Source organism: Podarcis filfolensis (genome assembly GCF_964270895.1).
Source record: "Podarcis filfolensis genome assembly, chromosome: 3".
Classification (NCBI taxonomy): Eukaryota; Metazoa; Chordata; class Lepidosauria; order Squamata; family Lacertidae; genus Podarcis; species Podarcis filfolensis.
The window spans coordinates 69,376,497-69,397,938 of record NC_139606.1 but is presented as its reverse complement, the minus strand read 5'-3'; the positions used below and the strand labels follow the sequence as shown (position 1 = coordinate 69,397,938).

Here is a 21,442-nt window from a genome sequence, read left to right as displayed (position 1 = left end):
GTAGCATCAAGGAGCTTCTGCTTGTCCCCCTGGAATTTTGGCTGGTTGTCCACCATGCTTCCTGAAGATATTTAGAGTTAGACGTCATTATTTTGAGCTGTGTCATCATTTGATGTCACTTTTTTTTCCAAATATAGACAACCAATTTTGTTTTCCTCAGATGCATTTATAATAATAATAATAATAATAATAATAATAATAATAATAATAATAATTTATTATTTATACCCCGCCCATCTGGCTGGGCCTCCCCAGCCACTCTGGGCGGCTTCCATAAAAACCAAAAATACAATAAAATATCACACGTTAAAAACTTCCCTATTTCCATCAAATCTATTTCAAATCTATTTCCATCAAATTCAGGTCAATGAAAAGTCAGTGAAATTGAGAGTTTTTTCATCCTGAAGCCAGAGCAGTTTTAGCTTATCTATTACATGCCACCAAATGAATTTCCATATGCACACATGGAAATAAACGTGCCACCATTGATTGTGTATGGGGAGGAACAATACTGAGATAGGCACAAAGGTTCTATATAAAACTTTATTGTGAATGCATTGGATTGGAACGTAATTTTACTATGCACAGTCTCCAAAACATCTCTGCGCCCAGTATTTTACTGAAAGTAAACTGACTCTTAAATTCCTGCTCAGGGAAAGTTATCACCAATGTTACTAGTGCCTCATAATAACAAATAGCATCTACCCTGAAGCATGAAGATGACACATTGAGGTACCCCATGCATACCCTTCCAAAAGCAAAATTATAGTTACAACTTTTCATTAACGTAAACATATATTATGAAAAGGTTCTAGCCATGTTTTGGTAGAAAATATTTTCTAGAGGTTTATTTCATTTTACATCTATTTACAAATGTTGAGTTCAGTTGTACAGTAGCATAAGGCGCTTTTCATATCAATTACTGGCACAATTGGAACATATGGCTAAAAATGCAACAGATGTGACTACATCATTTAAATGCAGTAATGGCCTTGGGCACCATTTAGAAGTAACTCTCATTGTAAGTAAGGCTTTGTACCTCATGTGGGAGTAAGTCTGATCGAACCAACTTGGACTTGCTTCTGAGTAAGCACGCACAGGATCAGGCTGCAAATTTCTTGCTAAACAAACTTCTTTCAATGTACCTTTATATAAACACAGATTTCTTGTTCTTAGGCATGATTCTACTGGGTTTACACTTATGGCTGAGCCAAGATTACTCAGAAAAAAATTGTTTTCCGTGACCCTTTTGTCAGTGCTTTTTTTGGTGTAATCTGTAGAAATCTTTGCTTGTTTAAACTTGCCGCCCCTCAACCTCAGCGATATTATAACACAGCCACATCTGATTGGCTACAAGACAGTATAGCATCTTCCTCCTTCACTATCTCTGGCTGGTAGATGATCACTTATGTGACTAAGCCAGGAAGAAAGAAGTGGTGGGTGGGTGGAAAGATGCTAAAGCAGCAGCAGGGAATCCCACCACCAAAATCACTAGTTTCTATTTAAAAATTTGAGAACACTACAGGCTACTTTCCCTGAAGGCGGAAACTGAAGGGTGCAGCAGACAAAACACAAGATTATAGCTTGTCTGAACGTTGAACACAGTCCTAGTTACATTACCGCCTCTTAGCTTTACTGGCACATCGAAATTTTAACCATAAAAGCCAGTGTGTACAAACTGCATATTTACCTAAACAGCGCTGCAACTGACAATCACAACTGCTAAGGCAAAAGTGATCCATGTTAAACAAGGGCAAAGACAAAGTAGGCGAAAACTACAAGCACTTTTGGGGAGGCTACACCATATGTGGGGCACGGAGGGCAATGCTCATATTTTCTTTAGAGATGTTTTTCACCAACAGTGGGCATCAGCAAGCCTTTTTACACACACTACAGAAGCCATTTCAAAAGCAGCAACTTCTGCCAACAAAAAAGATGGGACGCATTTTTTTTAAAAAAGAAAACCCACAATGAAACAAAATATGCTTTGTAGTGGGCGATGTTCTCCCACTGTAGAAGAATTACTGCTGCAGTTGTCCACTGGGAATTATTTTATTTGATGAGGGAATCTAGCTCATACTCACTCAAAAGCCCAGCTGAAGCAAAATTGCTTGGCAACTGATCCTTGTGGAAGCCAACTAAACACCATATCCAAAGGCACTTTCATTAACAGCTCCCTCATCCAGCGGCAGGGCAGTGATTCCCAAATGTTTTCCCCCATGGACCACTTGAAAATTGCTGAGGTTTTTGGCAGACCTCTAAATGGTTTTTCTGCTTGTAGCAATTGTAACGTGCAGTACTACATTGCTGGATGCTTTTAAACTGCATTTTTACAGACCCACTGCAGACTACCTGAATGAAGCTTGTGGTCCATGGAACAGAGCCTATGAAGCCCTGCTAAAAGGAAAACAACAGCTTTCCCAGCGACTCTCCTATTCATAGGGAACCCCTTAGCAAAAAATAAAAATACAACATACCGTGCTCAATTATCATATCTGTGCAAAAGAATTCCAATTAATAAACCTGAAAATAGTCTCTACTACTACCTTGTGTTTTCCCCAGTTTGCAATATGACAACTTTAAGTGTTCTAGGTGTTTAACACTGAGCATTTTAAACAAGTTGCGATGTGACAAAAGAACAAATGGCACTAAAAATTGTAATGGGAAACACAGCTGAATGCTTGTTCCTGGGACTCGTCAGATGAGTGAGATTAGTGGAGACAAATGCAATAGTAGCCTTCAATTCCTAAAGTTCAATGAACTTCAGGGACATTTAATTAAGAAATTAACTCAGGAATTCATTTATTTTCTCCAGAATTAAGGAAAAAGGTAACTTGGGAACTTAAGTAAAATTGAGTGATCATTCTGTAAGGGCAAGCATTCAGACTTTGTAATGACCGCCCCCCCCTCTTGTCCCCCTGAATACTGTTCTGCAAGCAGAAGTCCTCACACAGGGCTGACAGGACTCATTAATTGAATATCACCCTAGGTATTTAAAATGTAGAAGAGAAACCAACAATAATTTAAAAGAATATATACATCAAAAGACAAGTAGTACAATTTTTTCACATGATTACTAGGGGTCAATATCAAGCAATATAAAATATTAGGAAAAATACACATCTAGTTTCCCAAGTTTTACAAAGTATTTTAGGCAAAGTCATACTCAGATCCACTGAAATCAATGAACAAGTTACTGAAATCCATTGATTCAAATGGGTCTATTCTGAGTATGACTAACATTGGATATTATCCATAGAATATACTCCATGCCTTGGTTTTAATTTGCTGTTAAGAACAACAACATTTTACTAAATACATATTAGCACTCTAACTTGCTGATTGCCACAGAACAAAACATCTGAAATGGTTTATCAGAAACCTAGCAAAAGCAAACTATTACATTTAGATGATTATACTAATATTATGTCTTGTACTTTTGATATGCAAAGTGCATGACACTCTTTCATAGCTTTAATTTCAGTGTAGATATTTACTTGCAAAAACAGCCAAACAAATCCTTCACAGTGCCGTAAATTCACATGTCACACTAAGCCAAACCGTGGTTTAGGACCAGCAAGCTCCCAGAATGGGGATCACAGCTGCTTTGCTTGTCACGGCTCATTTTGCTGCTGAGCTAAGCCATGGTTTGCCTTATCGTGTTGTTCAACCCAGAGGTCATGGTTCAGAATATGCAGTAAGGCAAACCATGGCTTAGTTCAGCAGCAGCAGCAAAATGATGGGGGTAGCAAAGCAAATGGGATCTCCTCAGGAGGCTGTATGTATGCACTAAGCCATGGTTTGGCTCAGTATGATGTGCAAACTGGGTCAGTTTATTCGTAGCCTTGAGGTATCAATCACCATATACTTGTCTATGGCCAGGATTCAAAGCGCTGTTTTTTTGTTTTTTTGCAAGTACTAACCCTTTCCCAGAGTAACTCCTTGCACATACTGAAGAGCCAATACTGAGAAAGTCCCCCCCTCTCACACACACATCAACTCTCTCATATACCCACAGAGGAAAGTCCTTTCCACTAATGCACAAGGTTCTTATTATCCCAGCCTATTTTCCTAGAAAACAGTAACAGCAGAATGAACAGGTAACTACAGGTAACTCGCATCTGACGCTTATTTAACAGGCACACTCTCAGCATTATGCACGTTGCCCAAAAGTGGTGCAAAAATGGCAGGCACAGGGGGAAAATAAGAAAATGGTATGCAAGGGGGAAAGAGGGGGCATGACAGCAAGGAGAAAGAGCCAGCAGCCTTCGTAAGAGTGTTTAGGCATAGAGGGTGATCAGAGGTGGCCAGAGAGACTTGTGGAGGGGTTTGGAGAGACAACTAAAGGGTGTGGAGAAACTTCAGACTGCAGAGTTAACTGAGGGCCAAACAGGTATTGACTGCTGAATTGCTAAAGGAACTGGTCAGCTCAAGTTCAGTATGCGAGGATGATGATGGAGAGCATGGGTCAGCAAGTTGGAGCCTACAGAAATTTTCTCAACTTTTCTACGCTTATGATCTGATCCCTCCATGGAATACATCCTCAAGATCATCTGTGGGAATACAGACATTCTGAGACCATGCAAGGAAATGTTTGACGAGCCCAAGAGACAACAGCAGCACCTATCAATCACCGTGTTCCTTACAAAGAAACTAGCAACAGCAGATGTGCCCAGGCAACCCACCTCTGGATCTGAACCACAGCCAAGCACTTCTTCTGGCTACCAGTCAACTCCCCGGGGTCTTCGTATCATCTGCAGCAGCATCCAGCAAGGGAAAGGATGCAGAAGACGAAGAACCGCATTCGTCCCTCACCAGTTAAGTACAGTGATTTTAAAAATGGTTGCTGAATGGCTTGCTAGGGGTCTTTTGGGGCTTTACACAATTTTGCTTATAACCGCGATGGCCAGGAACGCGACCCCTGCATAAGATGCAAGTTACCTGTAGACTGTTTCTGCAGCTTGAATTATGTTACAACAAGGTTTGCCAAGCAAGAGATGCAAATAGCAATTCAAGTGTGACCAGCAGAAATGCACTGAACTTTTACATTCAACTCAAAAAGGGTCTTCAGTCCTTGCATATTGGTCATTTTTGTTTTGGTCAGTGATATAACAAAGTGTTTCTGCAAAAGGAACCTACTGGAGTTATTTATAGGCAGGAACATGGGCTTGAAAAAGCACATGAAAATACTGACAGCTTCTGTGAGGTAGGAGGGCTATCCACGATTTTCCCGTCATACTATTTTAATAAATCCATTCAGAACCAAAACTACCAGGGTGGGAGAATAAAGAGGCATTTCTCAATAAACTGTGATTGGAAGCACCATTCTGCTAAACTGTATCAACTTCAGTAGTGCACATTTCCAGCAAGGGTAAGAATGGAACACACGAAAGCTGCCATTTTAGGTGTGTCTGAAGATGAGCTAAGAGAAATGCCTATCGTAAAACATAACACAAAATGGCTCAGATCATACCTTTCATTGAACCAACTACAGTCCAGTACACACATCACAACCACAACACAGAGGCTTCACCACACCATTGCTGCAATGTGTATAGTGGCTTGGTCCCATTGTATGCATGCAATGAGGATGATTCATTCCATGTTAGCCATTGTCTTCCGCATATGTGGCAGGCATCGTACAAAGGCTGTTTCAAGTGGCCTCCACATGGTCATAACATACCGTCACGTTCCAACAATTATTACAGAACTCTGAAATCTGAAGACTTCTCTGTAATTTGAAGGCTCCAATTTACCTTGCCGGTTTATACAGTTGGTTCAACAAAATGGATCAACCACCATTTTGGATCGTGCTCAGTTAAATGAAGAGAATTTCCTACCCAAATATCTCCAAGAGCCCACCTAGGTTCACATCCAACACATAATGTGTGTTTCTATACTACTGGTTATGAAATACCAAACTATTTAAAACACCCTTATTCGGGGGGAGTGGAAAAACATTTACAGAATTTAAGGGAATGTGTGTTGAAATTATATATTGTTCCCTCTTAATTAACAGCAGCAAGCGGCATTCAGTCATCATTTACACAGGCAGAAGACGCTCAGGTGCACCGAATGTGACTGTTGTTTTAAGATAAAGCAGCCTTAGAACACCTTCTTTCTCAAATTACTTTGCTCTTCCAATACAATTATATAGAATTATGTCGGTCTCAGAAGAAGCTGAACTGGTGTGCTTAATCGCAATCACAAAATCAGATAACTGAAAAAACTCCTTCATTTAATTCAAGTCACGTACAGTGCTGAATCACAATTGCAATTCCTACCCACCACCTTTCAACCCCTGAAATGGGAAAACAGAAATTGAGGTTTCTCAAGGTGTTGGAAGTGCCAAGCAGATTCTAATCAGAGTAAGTTTGGGATTGAATGACGTTGGGAGCTGGGGCATTTCCTCTCTCCCCTTCTCTGCAAACACGGTTTGCAAATGTCAAAATAAAATTATTTGGGAGTAAAAAATAAGCATCTCAATACTATATTCCAAGTAAATAGTAACTATGAGGAAATCAAAGTATTAGCTGTGACAGTGCACAACAAGCTCCCCAAACAATCTGGTCTGGAGGCATCCCATCACAACTGTTTTCTAAAAAGAGGGTAGGGTACACTTTGAGTTTACAAAATAACTCTTCCCTAAAAATTATATTCTCCGCCCTCTCCCACTTCAGTTTTTGGTTTGTAAACAGAAAGGGAGAAACAGGAAATCCTTCCACAGAAGTCTATGATCAGTTAACAGTAGACTCAGGAAAAAGATTTTCAGGGGGGTGGGGGTGGGGAAGAGTGTCAAAATTGCTTTTGTTCTCATAGAGCAGGTCACTTCTCTGAAAACTTCTCTGAAAACTTAATCACTGTCCGATTCTTCCTTGAATTTGGCTCTGATGGCTTGGCCGTTCTGAAGTGGCATTTCTTCATAATCACTCCTGTCCCCCCCAAAAAAAGAGATAATCAAGAACATCTTAAGACATAAATAGCATAAAACAACACTTATTCTGGGCAAGTAGACGAAATTAGTATGATCTCAAAAGATTTGTTATTCTTTCAAACATGAACCCTCTTCAGATAGGAATGAAAGCAGTATTCTTTAGCTTCCTTCCATTCTATCTAAAGAGTATGGCTTCAAAATCTGACCATACTGGAAAGTTGGTATATGGAGCTTGCTTTAATTTTAGTGTTCAAAGCAATTCACTTATTTTCAAGGCATCCTCAATGTAACACTGATGGCTCAGTTGGAAGTATACACTTGTCTTGCTTGCTGCTGAATTCGAGACAGGACCAAAAGATGAGGAAACAAGCAGGGACACAGAAAAGAAAAGCAAAACTCCATGGGGAAACAATCCCCCTGTAATTATTTAAGCAGCTGAACATCCCCACAGTAAGGGTTGTTGCACAGCTGCTTACACATAGAACAGGCTCAAAAAGAATAAGGAAGCAAATTGATACTCTTTCTGCCCCACACAAAGATTATTCATATGTTGGAAAGGGTTGGGGTAGAATTTGCAGCTGCACTTTCCAATAAAAACTGTCATTACCCTCAAAATTACATTATTTTTGTAAACTGGTGCTTAAAAACTTTATACTTCTGAATTAAATGGCTAACAAGTTAGATAAATAATAGTAGGCACAATGTCTGTCTTAGCACTTGCTTTCCCTGCCACACGTACATTTCACTCACGTGGCTTATCTCACAAATTCAGACCTCGCTCCCTAGAACGGAGCCCTCTCACCTTATAACCAATTCTGTGGCTATAAAACTCTGTGGTCACAGAGGCTATAGAGAGATGTTAGGTCATATGTGAGCAAGTGAGCACCCTGGGACCAGAGCAGAAGAAGAGCCTGCTGGACCAGGTCAATGACCCATCAGGATGCCAATGAAAGCATCCTATTCTCACAGGGAACAACCAGATGCCTGTGGGAAACCAGCAAGCAGGATTCAAGCACAAGAACACTCTCTCCTCGCATGGTTTCCAGCAACTGGTATTCAGAAGCATTACTGCCTCCAACTGTGGAGGCAGAGTATAGCCATTGATAGCCCTCTCCTCCATGAATTTGTCTCATCCTCTTTTCAAGTCATGCAGGTTGGTGGCCATCTCTGCCTCCTGTGGGAGTGAATTCAAATCACTGCTCAGCCAATGAAGCTCACTAGAGATCTACTGGCCTTTCACTCTCTCTCAGGCCAACCTACCTTGGTAAATTGCCATGAGGATAAATGGGGCAAGGGACCACATATGCCACTTAAGTTCCATGAGGGAACTAATGGAAGCTTTTTAAAAATGTTTGACCTCATACTATTCCTACCACAAGTACTAGATTCTTCATCATTTGCTTCCAATATACAGCTATCACCAGTGACAGGGCAGTCCTTTTTAAAAGGAAACCTCCACGGCTTATATTTTGTAGAATATGAGAAAAAATATTAAATTAATACTACTACTGTAAGCCTTACGTTACTTACCCATAGATCACATCATCATCTGAGTCGTTCAGCATAGAGAAGGCAGGATTATCTTTCAGCTGAGACTCTGAAAGGTTTTGCAAAGGAAAAGTTCACTTAACAAGGTATCTCTCCATTATAGGACCTTTTCAGTTCAGCTTATTTGAACTTTCAGAAAGCTTTCGATAGTCAAGATGAGTCTTTCAAGAGAGACCATAAGCCTAGCATTTTGGGGAGGAGGGGAATACGTCTTCTTATGGAGCACCATGGAGGGAAGCAAGACTCTGCCAGCATGGCGAGTGGTGACAGGTGATGGGAGCTTGAAGACAACTTGTGGAAAGCCACAAGTTTCTTATGCCTGCTCTAGGGCTTAAATCCAAATAGAGATAATACCTGAATATGACATGCAACCTTTTTGCAATAGAATAGAATATGGCGGAAAAAGAGGGGGAAATCAAAAGCCGAACTGAGGCCAACTTACCATACAGGGCATTTTTTGATGGTGAATATACGAAGGCTAATGTGTATAAATAGAAGTTCAATAAGCCGTAGAACGATAAGAATTCTGCAGGTGGTAACGGTCAAGGATATCAAGCAAAACAATTCAAGATGCACACCTCGCAGCACACAAATGTCATTCTCCACATATATGTAGGCAGCTAACCTGGACATGGTCAAAACCCTAGCAAAACATCTAGGAAAAAGTTATCTCCAGATTTAAAAGTCAAATCTGCTTTACAGCTGCCTCATCTATAGGTAGTGTCACAGACGAAAGCAGTGGTAATGTTCAAAACTGCCCCAACATACAAAAAGCTAAAAGCCAGTCTGTCTACTAAGATCACATAGAGAGGCTCTCCTTCACATGCCACCAACATCTGAGCTATGTATGCTTGGGATGCAGGAGAGGGGCTTTTCTGTGGATGTGCCATTGCTTTGCAACACCCTGCGCAGCCGTGCTTGCTTTGCCTACGCTTTGATGGCCTTCATTATATAAGGAACTACAGTACGCTAATCCCTCAAACAGCCTGACATAGACAACTTGACTGCAACATCTCAGTACCACGATGTCACAATAAAAGGATATAATTATGATAATGGGTCGACAGTTCAGCCACAAAGTTGTCTTGCAGAACCTGGGCTCCAAAACGCAGATAAAGTATAACGATGCTGCAGTTAAGGGAGAAGAAACCAAAAAGCCACTCAACATATTGTAATTACTTTCTAACCAGAGTTAAATGAAACATTAAATTAGTGCTGGGGCAAATGTTAAAAGGTAAAGGTAAAGGTAAAAAACCCCTGACAGTTAAGTCCAGTCACGAACAACTCTGGGGCTGCAGCACTCATCTCGCTTTATTGGCTGAGGGAGCCGAAGTTTGTCCGCAGACAGTTTTTCTGGGTCATGTGACCAGCATGACTAAGCAGCTTCTGCTGAAACCAGAGCAGCACACGGAAACGCCATTTACCTTCCCAACGGAACAGTACCTATTTAACTACTTGCACTTTTGGGCGTGCTTTCAAACTGCTAGATTGGCAGGAGCTGGGACTGAACAACAGGAGCTCACCCCGTCACAGAGATTCGAACCACCAACCTTCCGATCGACAAACCCTAGGCTCAGTGGTTTAGACCACAGCGTCACCCACGTCCCTTAGGGCAAATGTTAGCCTTCCTAATTAAATCTACTGTCAATGCACAGGAACATCCAGATTCTCAAAAGATGAGTGCATGGGAGGGGATGCATTTGTGGGAAGGATGTGGTAATTGTGCCAATGGAAGTTATTATTTCATATATTTATATACCACAATACCAAAACAGTCTAAGTGGTTTGTAAAAACCAAAAAAAATATTACATGTATATATGCCAAGCATAATGTATCGGCATCTAATATAGTCAAACCTCGGTTGTCGAACGTAATCCGTTCTGGAAGCCCATTAGGTTTCTGAAATGTTCGACAACAGGGGCATGGCTTCTGGCTGGTTGCAGGAGCTTCCTGCACTCAAGCGGAAGCTGCGTTGGACATTTGGCTTCCGAAATACAGTGGTACCTCAGGTTACAGATGCTTCAGGTTAGATTCCGCTAACCCAGAAATAGTACCTCGGGTTAAGAACTTTGCTTCAGGATGAGAACAGAAATTGCATGGCTGCACTGCGGTGGCAGCGGTAGACCCCATTAGCTAAAGTGCTACCTCAGGTTAAGAACAGTTTCAGGTTAAGAACAGACTTCCAGAACGAATTAAGTTCTTAACCCGAGGTACCACTGTACATTTGAAAACCAGAGCATTTACTTCTGGGTTTTTGTCGTTCGGGAGCCGAAATGTTCCAAAATGGAGGCGTTTGGGATCCGAGGTTTGACTGTATGTGCTTTATCAGAAATGTGTAAGATGCTAATCTGCACCTCAGCAGAATGATTTCTGTATCTAGCACCTTTCAGAAAAGAATTAATATCTTACCTAATGACGAGAACTACAAACGTCAACGCGGTCAAGAATTTTAGCCTGAGATCTGCGGAAAGGAGAAGAAAAATGGTTATCTGAAAGTGAACACAAATATCTCGCTGGAAGAACATTGCCATGCAGCAACCATGACTGGCACAGAACAGAGCTTACCGACATAGGGCATGTTACGGAGTTCTGAGCATGCCCTGATTATCAGGAACAAAAGGTACAAAATGTACACAGCTGCCACCACAAGGAAGAAGATTTTCATACCCTGTTACAAAAATATATACAAAAGTTTTAAAAATATTATTTTGATGATGATTATGACAACATTTCTTTCCTATGCTTCATGATGAGGTCCACAGACAGCTTACAAGAATGTAAAAATACAATATCAAAGACAGATAAAACAAATTACAGCCATGAGAATGGGATGGGCCCTAAAATATATGTCTCCAGTGTCAAAGGTGCATATCCAGCCTTTCACTCAGGCAAAAGTGCCTTTAGATGAAAGCCTTTACTTTTGAATAACCATGGCTAAACTTAATACCAGTCACTATATGCTTCTTGGATAAGAACAGTTTTACATAATTTCCAAAATGCTGGTCAGGCTAAACATAGGGATGTTGTGCTATCAATCCTGTTTCTCTATGTGTTTTCCCTGATTTGCACACCTGGTGCACAGGTGGTCACATGCTTTTAAAAGAAGCTGAGAACAGTGACTTTATAAGTCACTTCATTTTTCCTGTTCTGTTTCATTTTCTCTTAATACAATTATCTCCCAATATTTATTGTGTTGTATTAAGACATCCTCACATGATCTTAGAAACAGCAACTGGACTTCTAGGAATCTAAATGAAAGATATAACTGATATAACAAGGAGTTATAGTTTACAAAAGTGGGCAACCAAAGTCTTTCAACAAAATCAGAATAATAGAATTGTAGAAGGGAAGTTGGAAGGGAGTCCAACCCCTGCAATGCAGGAATATCAACTAAAGCATCCCTGGAAGACGCTATCCACCTCTACTTAAAGACCTCTAAGGAAGGAGAGTCCATCATGTTCAGAAGGAGTCTGTTCCAGCGCGAAGCAGCTCTTACAGTCAAAAAATTATTCCTGATGTTTAGTCAGAATCTCCTTTTTTGTAACTTGAATCCATTGGTTCAGGTCCTATACTCTGGAGTGGGAGAGAACAAGCTTGCTCCATCTTTCATGTGACAGCCCTTTAGAAACTTGATTTTGTTACATGTGAGATTCTCCTAATTACAAGAGTCTGTGTGAGATGGTTTTTTGCAAAGCTGGTAGGCTTTTGTTGTGATCAGGGGAATCTTACACGTAACAATTTCAAGCTTCTAACTCTGAATTTAAGTGGGTTCTCACCATTCTTTTTCTGAAGGTTCTTCCAGGGATATCAGAAGTCCCTAGAAACTAAATGTAAGAAAACCTACAACCAATATTTAAGTGACAGCCTGTTACCTATCTGTCAGGGAACTGCCATCGGAGCCCGAGGGAGAGGGAGGGCTCCAGAGGGGTTCCGGAGAGCGTCCCGGGAGGGAGAGAAGCAGCCCATCTTCTGGGGAAGGAATTCAGCGTAGCACCAGTGGAGAAGGGGGGCAGATGGGGGAATCGGTGAGGTGGCTCCATGACTCCTCGCCGGAGACCAGCGGGGAGAGCACGGGTCCTCCGCTGCCCACACCCTCCCTGCACAGAAGGCTTCCGCGCAGGGAGAGTAGGCGGCGACTAGGCGTCAAAGAGCTTCTTTGCTGGAAGAAGTTCAAGAAACGCCCACTGACGGATTCTGCCAGCGACTGAGACAGCCACGGGTGAGTGGCTGTCCGGACAGAAAGGGTTCACCCAGGTAACCTAGCCAGGAGTGGCGTCGATTTACGCACGAGCAACCCCTAGAACCATTACACTATCGTTTTGCAGTTGTGTCAGCATAGGACATCAGCTGGACAGATGGATCAAAATAGCTCAGTGTTTTTCAAAAGCTGATAATCCACACAACATTTCTCATATAATCAGAAAGGATTGTTCACACTAATTTACCTGAAAGTTGTTTGTGTCAATCCCATACTGGTATGTTGGGTCATGTAGTTCATTGACACTAAAAAATAATAATAAGACCATTTAATGTAAGAATTTGTATGCATCATAAAACTAAAAATAAATCCATAGAAACTAACATGTTTAAAAAATTGGCCATTTCTTCCCCCTCAGCTTAATAAGATACAGATTTGGACTCTCTCTACTACAGTTTCCAAGAAAAAGCCAGAAAAAATTGATTCCAATTTGAGTTTGTAATTATATTTTCTATTTATGCAGAACTGAGAAAGCTGGAACAAACACATTCAAATACACATACACATAGCACTAGGAAAATGTTTTTAAATCCTATGACTACTCAGAGCTGAATAACGTTTGCCACTTCTTGAGTATCCAATGCAGTGCTTACCCATGGAAGAAAATAATTCCTCGGCGGAATAGGGGAGGGAGAGAATTTTCAGTGATTCCTCCTTACCATGAAGGTTCCTGGACTCCCTCAATCTGTTCCAGAGGGTACCTCAACTACAAGGAAAGTGGGCTCTCTCTATGTAGTAGGAAGACTTCATATTCTGATCATATGCTAACAGACTGAATAATCTATGCAGCTAAGGAAGACTTTAGTCAGATCTCAGGATACAAAGCTATCTCCCAATATTTACTGCAGTTTCAACATGTGCTTTACATTCTCCAAATGGTGGACTTAGTCTTTGCTTTTACTAGAGGAAAAGCAAAAGATAGGAACTATTAAAAAAAAATCCTGCTCTCTTGTTCAAGGCTATTTAGTGATCAGAGAATTTAGTGATCAGAGAAGGGAAAAGAGGAAAGATGAAAAGAAAGAAGTTACTCACGTCTGCCATATTCCTAATGTAACAGAAGCCAGCCACAAAAGACCAACAATAAGGAGTTTAGGAAAATAGAATGTTATGCACCTCCTTTCGCCCTAACAAAGAAAAGGATAAATTAAGAATATTAAACTTGGTTTTCAGACATCAGTTAATTTACAATATTGTGAAATATTGTTGTACTTTTTTTGGAGGGACAGCAGCAACAAATAGTTTAATTTTGAGAAACTCACACAGAGTTTCTGGGTGGAATCCAAACTGGGGATGCATGCAAGAGGGGAAAAATAATTCATAAAGTTCATAGGGTATTTGTAGGCTCTCTCTAATCTACTTGGCTGGGAAAGGAGGGGAGAGGCTGAACTACAGCTTTCTGAGTTCAGCAGAGGAAGGGAAGGATTAAAAATGCTACAAATAAAGTAAGTTTAACTTGTTCTTTGACAAGTGAGACCATTTATTAACGTTATTTATTCCTTTGGTTTAAGATTTTTTCAAAACTGTTTATTTGGAATAGGTTTTAATGGGTGACTTAATGAGTGTTTATCCAGCAAAAAGCAGTAAAGCGCACACACATATGCACAGAGCAAGAGATAAGTGTGAAAGGCAGAATGCAGATAGCATTGAAATATGTGTCTCCTCCTGACCTGCACTCTGATCCCATGGTAGACACAGAGCCAAAACAGCAGCAATGCACATAAGAACAGCGACTGGAAGAGGTCATCTAGCATTCCAGGAAACCAACTGTTGATTAGGAATGAGAGGGGGAAAAATGGATCTGCAACAAAAGAAAAAGTGTCACAAGACAACCACGGAAAATGTTGTTCCACTCTGCACTTGGGCACTCTCTTGCAGCCTAATTGTGTGTCAGAGCTGCGACTCAACAGAGCCTTCTCAGTGGCTGTACCCAGACTATGCAAATCCTCTCCTAAGGAGTCCTGTCTAGCTCCCTCTCATATGGACTCTAGCCAGCAGGGAAAGAGTTTTGGCTTTTTCAAACAGGCCTTTAATTTGCCAAACCGATATTGCTTTCCTGAAACTCTATGATGGTAGATGGCGAAAGCCAGCTGCTGTTTTTTTAATCTGCTCCTGTTGTTCAGCCACTTGTTTTATACATTCTAAACCATGGTATTGTATTGTATTTTTGTAATAATTTCCCGACCCCCCCCTTTGCTGGCTGCTTTGGACACCTGACTGTGGAAAGGGCAGATAAATAGCTATTTTTAAAAGCTAGAATCAGTGAGAACTGAAATTCTCCCATGCTGGCTCTGGGTGCAATCCAACTGGTACACTTGTACTCACACAAAAGGCTTTTTTAACCAGCAGGTGCCTCTGCTAACAGAAGAGGGGGGTGATTTTTGCCAGCCCCCTGCAGTATCCAGTGCCCCCAAAATTCACTGCTGGAAGTTTTTTGGGGGGGACCACCTGAGGGAATTGGCAAAAATTGCAGAGGGGTGAAACATCCTTCTTTGAGCACAAGGGCATCGCATGGATCCTGCTCTTCCCCAAACTTATTTCAAAAGAAAGGGGCTTGTATTTATTTATTTTTCCTTTACTCCCCAATCTCACTTATGGGAAGAGGGCGGGGGGGAATCTGCCTTATAAAGCATGGCCCCAGGAGCCGATCACAGCATGATGTAATACATATAAATACCATTATAGAGCAACAGCAGGGGGAGGAGGATCGACATCCACTTCTGCTCGATTCCCCAATCTCGCATAGAGAACTTGCGCAGGGAGTGTGCAAAGAGACACTGCAAAGGAACATAAAAAATAATAATCAGCGAAGATTATGCAGTACCCGTTTGTCTTCAGATAAAAAAGGAAGAATGGCGGCAGAATGTAAGCTGCGGCACATGGGCTACATTAGGCAGCAAGTTCTGCAAGGATTTCTTGCACTTCAGAGAATAGGTTGGCTGATGCAGCCCCAGGAGAACAACAGTGCCCCCAAAACCCAGCGAACAGGAACCACCTCAAACCATGTTGGGGAGGCATCACATACCAGAAGACCTCAGTGTCTTATATTTCTCCTTGTATTCACTTCACTTTTCTTATCCTGTAGCACTCCCTCTTGTGTATCCCACCTATGTCTCTGGCCATTATCCTTCCAACCCACTAGCAATAAACTCTCCCTTCCAGAGCAACTTCCGTATCTCATACAAAAATAAAACTGAACAATCGACACTCACTGTGACGATGAAAGTAAGGACCACAAAGACAAATCGGAACCAGATTTCCACTTGAGAGAAGGCTGAGTTATAGGTTTTCCACTGAAAGAAAGAAATTAGAATATTAACAAAAAAGCTAAAGGAATGTAGATGGCATCAGTCATAATAGTTTATATTCAGTATTTTATTACTCATTTATTTATCGGTGTGATGTTCTGGATTTAGCACTGGTACCAGTATATCTTGTGGGTCTAGCCACTGAAACTTCAAGGGGAAATAATGTGCCCTTTAATATTACAGTCAACGCAAAGATTTACAGTTAAAACTACACTTTCATTCTATGTTTGCCTTTACTTCACTTACTGTGAAATTGTAATGCTTGATTGGAGGAAGGTTTTCAAAGGCGACAGTGATCTCATAGCGAGTGTAGTTCAGATAACCAAGATGGACCACAATAAATTCAGCACATTGCTAGGAGCACACATTGGAAGAGGGGAAATTGGGAGGGAAAGGGAAAGAAATTCAACAGTGAGAACACCATACGCACACCAAGTACAATCAGGTTTTTTTTCTTTCTGGGCTTTTGAGACATTTAGGGTTGGGCCAACCACTGCAATAAATGAGTTAGCATATCAGAATTGATTTAATGGTGAAATTCAGTTAGAGTATCCCTGCCTTTTTGCATGACATTCCCTTAGACTTCTCTGCTGTTTGTAACAGCACAGTTGCCCTAAGCTCATAAGGCAAAGGAAGAATAAAGACTCATCTGGGACCTCTAGTTGCATTCAATGGAAGTGCTGCTTCGTGACCACTGGATTTCAAGGAAAACTAACAGAGCAAATACAGAAACTGTTGATTAACAGCTGTAACCTTGATTTGATTTGTGGATTCCAGAAAGAGGATCTGGAGGTTCATACTTCTAAAACATGCTCTCTGCAATTCCTCACTTTGTTGTTAACAAGAAACTAAATCAAAAAATTCATCCACCTAATATAATATAGTCAATCCTGTCTGGCAACAATTTTCCAGGACCTCCAACAGAATTATTGCCCGTGACTGCTTCTCGAAATGCAACGTTTTGAATGTGGGGTCAAATACATTAGCTGCTATTTTGTTTATGGATTTCACCAACAAAGATACTTCCTCACCTTGCCGCACCTCTCTATCATGCTTTAAACCACAGAAATAGCTCATCTGTAAGAAATGGTACATTGCCATTACCTGTGCACAGTTCAGTGTCCTTGTTCGGTTGTGAAGTTCCTTGTTAAAATACCTGACGCTTGCATTCTCTATTACACCACTTATTGTAACCAGCATATTGAAGTTTTTTTTCAAGCCATTCCATTTGTTATCTGAAAAAACAAAAGTCCATTCAGATGCTACAATTTATAGGCTAGAGTAAACATATATATATATATATATATATATATATATATATATATATGAGATAACAGATGCAGTAACAACAAAAAATGAATGGATTCTATAACGGAATCAAGAGTACATTCCAACCCTCAATAACAACTGCTCACTGAAGCTAGTACATTGTGGTAACAAATTGCGTTGTTTAACTACGCACTGTGTGAAGCACTGCTTCCTTTTATCTGTCCTGGTGACCTTACATTGTGCAGGCAGGCAATATACACACATTTCCATATATGGTTGATATATACATAATTAATATAATCATATAAGCTAAGTAACACTTACCAAAACGTTGGTCCAACTCCACTACACATGTCAGCCATAACTGCTGATTATAAGTAGATAACGGCGGTGAACTTAAATTAAATGGCCTTATCTAAAACAAAATGGAAGCAAGAGTTAAACCACAGTCATTCATTTTACAATATTAGCTTCTCCAAGTTTTGTGAGCAAGTTTTGTCTGTGAGGTTGTTATACTATGAGATTCCACTGGGCTCCATTTTACCCTCCATGCTATTTCATAACTATAAGAAACTCCGAGAGGGGTTATTGGGAGATGTGGACTGAGATGTGGTACAATCAGTATGTGGATTACACCCAGCTTTCTCTCTCCTTTTCTTCAAATCCAGACGAGGCAGTGAGTGTTCTAAATCAGTGCATGAGCAGAGTAAAGGACTGGATGCAGGCCAATCTATTCTACCAGGGGTTCTCCAGAAGACTGGCAGAAATCTTGCAAGCACTGCTACATCAGAACTTTAACTGAATATTTTTGGGATTGAATCTGGGACCTTCTGCATGCATAGAATGTGTTCTGCCACTGAGTCATGGCCCTTCCTCATCAACATGCAGCACAGCTAAAATGCTTGTTGCAGGAAACGTGCAGATACTGTCTTCTTGTTCATCGTGTTTTCTAGAAGAGCAAAGCAAAGTGAAGGGATTCTTATAAGGCACAGCAAAAAAAACTAGGACACGATGAAAAAGTGCTATCAATCAGTTCTTAGGCAAATGAATGCCTCTCTTTTCTGTATGTCACGACTGTGGCAGGAGCTCGGAGGAGCATCCATACCCTCTGTTGATATCATTGAGATTAGACTGTACAGTATGGCTACCTGCAGATGACCTTTGAACCCCACGCCCTACACAAGGTCTGCAGTCTAGGTTCTGCTTCGCTCCACAGGGTCCTGAAAATGCCCCATGTAACATGACCAGCTCAAGAGCTGATGGAATAAGTCCTAAGGCAAACTCCCACAGACCTAGGAAGGATTATGTGGAATACACCAAATACTTGACGCTACGTGTGAAATTCAATGTTGTGTTCTTCCTATTGTTCCAGCTAACCAGGTGAAACGACTCTCCCTCTCCTCCAACTGCACACAGTTCTGGGGGTTCTCCCAACCTCCCTCTCGGAGCCCATTTCATGGGGCTCAGGTGGGAGTATGAGAGGAAAGCCCCATTGCACAAGCATAAGTCCTGACAGGGCTTGTTAGGTGAATCCCACCCTGAAATATTTGTGTGTCAGAACAAGCATGCACAATCTATAAACAGTATAAGACTTACCTTGGAGCCATTGTTCAACTGAGATTTCACTTGAAAGGGTTCAATGACATTGGGACCTATACAATAGAGAGACATGAGCTCAATATGCGAATACCTGTTGTAGCCTAAATTTTTTAAGATGACCTTTATTAGCTGAAAATGTCAGGAATGGCAGACAGATAGAGAATGTTAAATTACACAGAAGCTCCTGTTTTACACATGCATCAAAATTAAGGGATGATTTCTTATCCACATTGCCAAAAGAATTCAATTGGACTCAGAGTCAAATTCCACATTCACATTACCACACACTACAGACTTCAAAGGATCTTTAGACGTACAGTTCACCAAAGAACAAAACTGGACTATAGACTACATAGCCACAGACTGTTCTAACTTAGAGCACATTTTGGTGGAGGGTTGAATGGTCCTCCCACTTTTAAAACACACTCTATGCACACAGGAAGCGATATGCCAGTGAAAAGGGTACCAGCCTAGTTCCCCCCAGTATAGCAGCTTTTTATGAGTAGGTTGTTTCCTCTGGTGGGAGAAGAACAGGTCTATCAATATCTATTAGCCATGATAGCTAAATGGCATCTTGGTATCAGGGCTGGGGGACGTGCATTCCTCCAAATGCTATTAGACACCAACTCCCATCAAGCCCAGCCAGCCTGGACAATGGTCAGGGCTGATGGGAGTTTTAGTCCAACATCTAGACAGCCACAGATTCCCCAGTCCTGCTGTGAATTCAGGTCACATGCAGAATTCCAGATGCCAGGCACAAGAGACAGGAGATTTGATTTGCCTGCAAGAGAAGGTTTGCAACCAGATTTTCTTTTTGTAAACCACTGCAGCACAATGGAAGAGAGCAGCCTTGAGAAGGTTTCTATGATATCACAGTCCAGCAGCAGGAAGAGGGATTGCCCACTGCAGTATCTAGCAATGCCTCAGAAACAACTGGACTGAAATAATATTTGAACAATGGGAGCAGGTGGCATCTCTCAAGGCCCACCCTTCCTTCATGTTCATCACCACCCAAGGGTCTACAAATGCCAGTTTGCCACTGGCCAGAGGATCTTTCAACCTGCTGAGGGTAGTATCACAGAAAGCGTACACCCTTCTCTGGTCTGGAAAATATGCAGACGCCCTCCCCAATGAAGAGATTTCTCAGTGCTTTCCAGGTGTCGCTGTGACTCAGTGCAAGAGGGAAAGCCCCTCAGCTCACTTTCTAGCTCAGAGGGCAGGGGACCAAAGGAACTCCCACCACCACACAGTGACTTTGGATCTTGAACATGGCGTGATCTCAGATGAGACCTTGCCCCATACGTCTGAAGGGCAGGCTGGGATGTGTCAGCCACAATATGCGGACTTGTCTTTGCCTTGCAGAAAATCCTGCTCTTCCATACCGTACCCACAGCTATGCTTTTGAGCACTTATTCTGCTACAGTCAGGATTCTCATCTTGTTTTAAGAAACAGAAGTCTCAAAAAAGCATTTTTCTTTTTTAAAAAAACAGCTGGAGCATCTTTTATTGCTACGGAACGCTTTAAAAGTAAACTATGTATATCAGTAAATTGAGTTAAAATAAACCAGTCTGCCAACATAACGGAGTATGGATAAAGAAGCTACAGCATCAACAGTTTCACCACAATATCAAAGGTCAGGTCCACCGTTCCAGTATGGGACAAAGTACCATATGGTGCTTGAGAGCAATTCTACATTATGGAATGTAGCTCAGATTATTATGTATCAAAACTATTGACTACACAGTTTCAGCAGAGAATAGAAATTTACTGAAAGCGGCACTCCAATCCCAAGTGTACCAAGGAAATTCCATTACAAGACACTTCTAAGTATGCGTGTTTAGAATCGCATGCAAGAAGCTTACGGGTTACTGTCTTCAAATAAATGTATTCAATTCAGAGTTTGTATTCTTTTCAACAAGTGTTTTCAGCGTAGACTAGTCTCTGTACTAAATATGTAAATAACTTTTGAATACCCCAGCCAATAGAGAATAATCAGCGGTGGTCAACCTATTGTGGACTGGATCGCACTCCCTAGTGAATCTTATTTGGAGGGCAGGATAATATCTATTCAATAATAATGAGAAATTAGAACTGGAAGTGAAAGCTTCTGAACTTCTTTCCTCTATGTCTGTGCTGAATGGAGACAGGGGAGCAAAGGAGCCTGAGGCTCACTGTGGCTCAGTCGCATCATGACGTGCCAGGAGTGGCTCACCTTTAGGGGGCTTATGGCTGCACTCTGATGGCCTAAGGGTGCATGCCTAAGTTTCATGGCCAAAGTGTAAAAGGGGCTATGGTGAGAACTGCAATTCTTAAGCTTGCCTTCGGACGATTTTTTATTATTCATTATTAAATTATTAAACCTATAAAAATATAGTTTTTTTAAAAGACACGTTTTGGGGAAATTGGGTGTGTGGGTGTGACAAAAATCTTTTCATATAACAGAATCTTAAAAGGGGTTCTCTGTGAACAGTCGGGGGGGAGGGAATAACTTTTAAAAACGGATGAAGTTGGGGAAGACTAAGGGGCA

General features: G+C 41.2%; 1 protein-coding gene across 5 annotated transcripts in view; it reads right to left on the bottom strand.

Moving 5' to 3' along the window:
- Positions 1 to 529: 529 nt before the first annotated feature.
- Positions 530 to 21,442, bottom strand: part of TMEM181 (transmembrane protein 181) — a 29,042-nt gene continuing 8,129 nt past the window's right edge. For 4 of the 5 annotated variants that reach the window (XM_083605820.1, XM_083605821.1, XM_083605823.1 and 1 more), the window contains 15 exons: positions 18,912 to 18,967; positions 17,640 to 17,730; positions 17,151 to 17,281; positions 16,293 to 16,400; positions 15,951 to 16,031; positions 15,416 to 15,515; positions 14,409 to 14,539; positions 13,774 to 13,865; positions 12,929 to 12,986; positions 11,049 to 11,151; positions 10,893 to 10,944; positions 9,528 to 9,610; positions 8,925 to 9,014; positions 8,465 to 8,531; positions 530 to 6,932 (listed from right to left, as the gene is read on the bottom strand). In XM_083605820.1, the coding sequence (XP_083461946.1) occupies positions 6,854 to 6,932; positions 8,465 to 8,531; positions 8,925 to 9,014; positions 9,528 to 9,610; positions 10,893 to 10,944; positions 11,049 to 11,151; positions 12,929 to 12,986; positions 13,774 to 13,865; positions 14,409 to 14,539; positions 15,416 to 15,515; positions 15,951 to 16,031; positions 16,293 to 16,400; positions 17,151 to 17,281; positions 17,640 to 17,730; positions 18,912 to 18,967 (1,322 nt within the window). In that variant the 3' untranslated portion in view covers positions 530 to 6,853. Of the gene's footprint in view, positions 7,352 to 7,651; positions 8,532 to 8,924; positions 9,015 to 9,527; positions 9,611 to 10,892; positions 10,945 to 11,048; positions 11,152 to 12,928; positions 12,987 to 13,773; positions 13,866 to 14,408; positions 14,540 to 15,415; positions 15,516 to 15,950; positions 16,032 to 16,292; positions 16,401 to 17,150; positions 17,282 to 17,639; positions 17,731 to 18,911; positions 18,968 to 21,442 lie in introns of all 5 variants that reach the window. The other variant, XR_014546166.1, reaches the window with a different exon arrangement.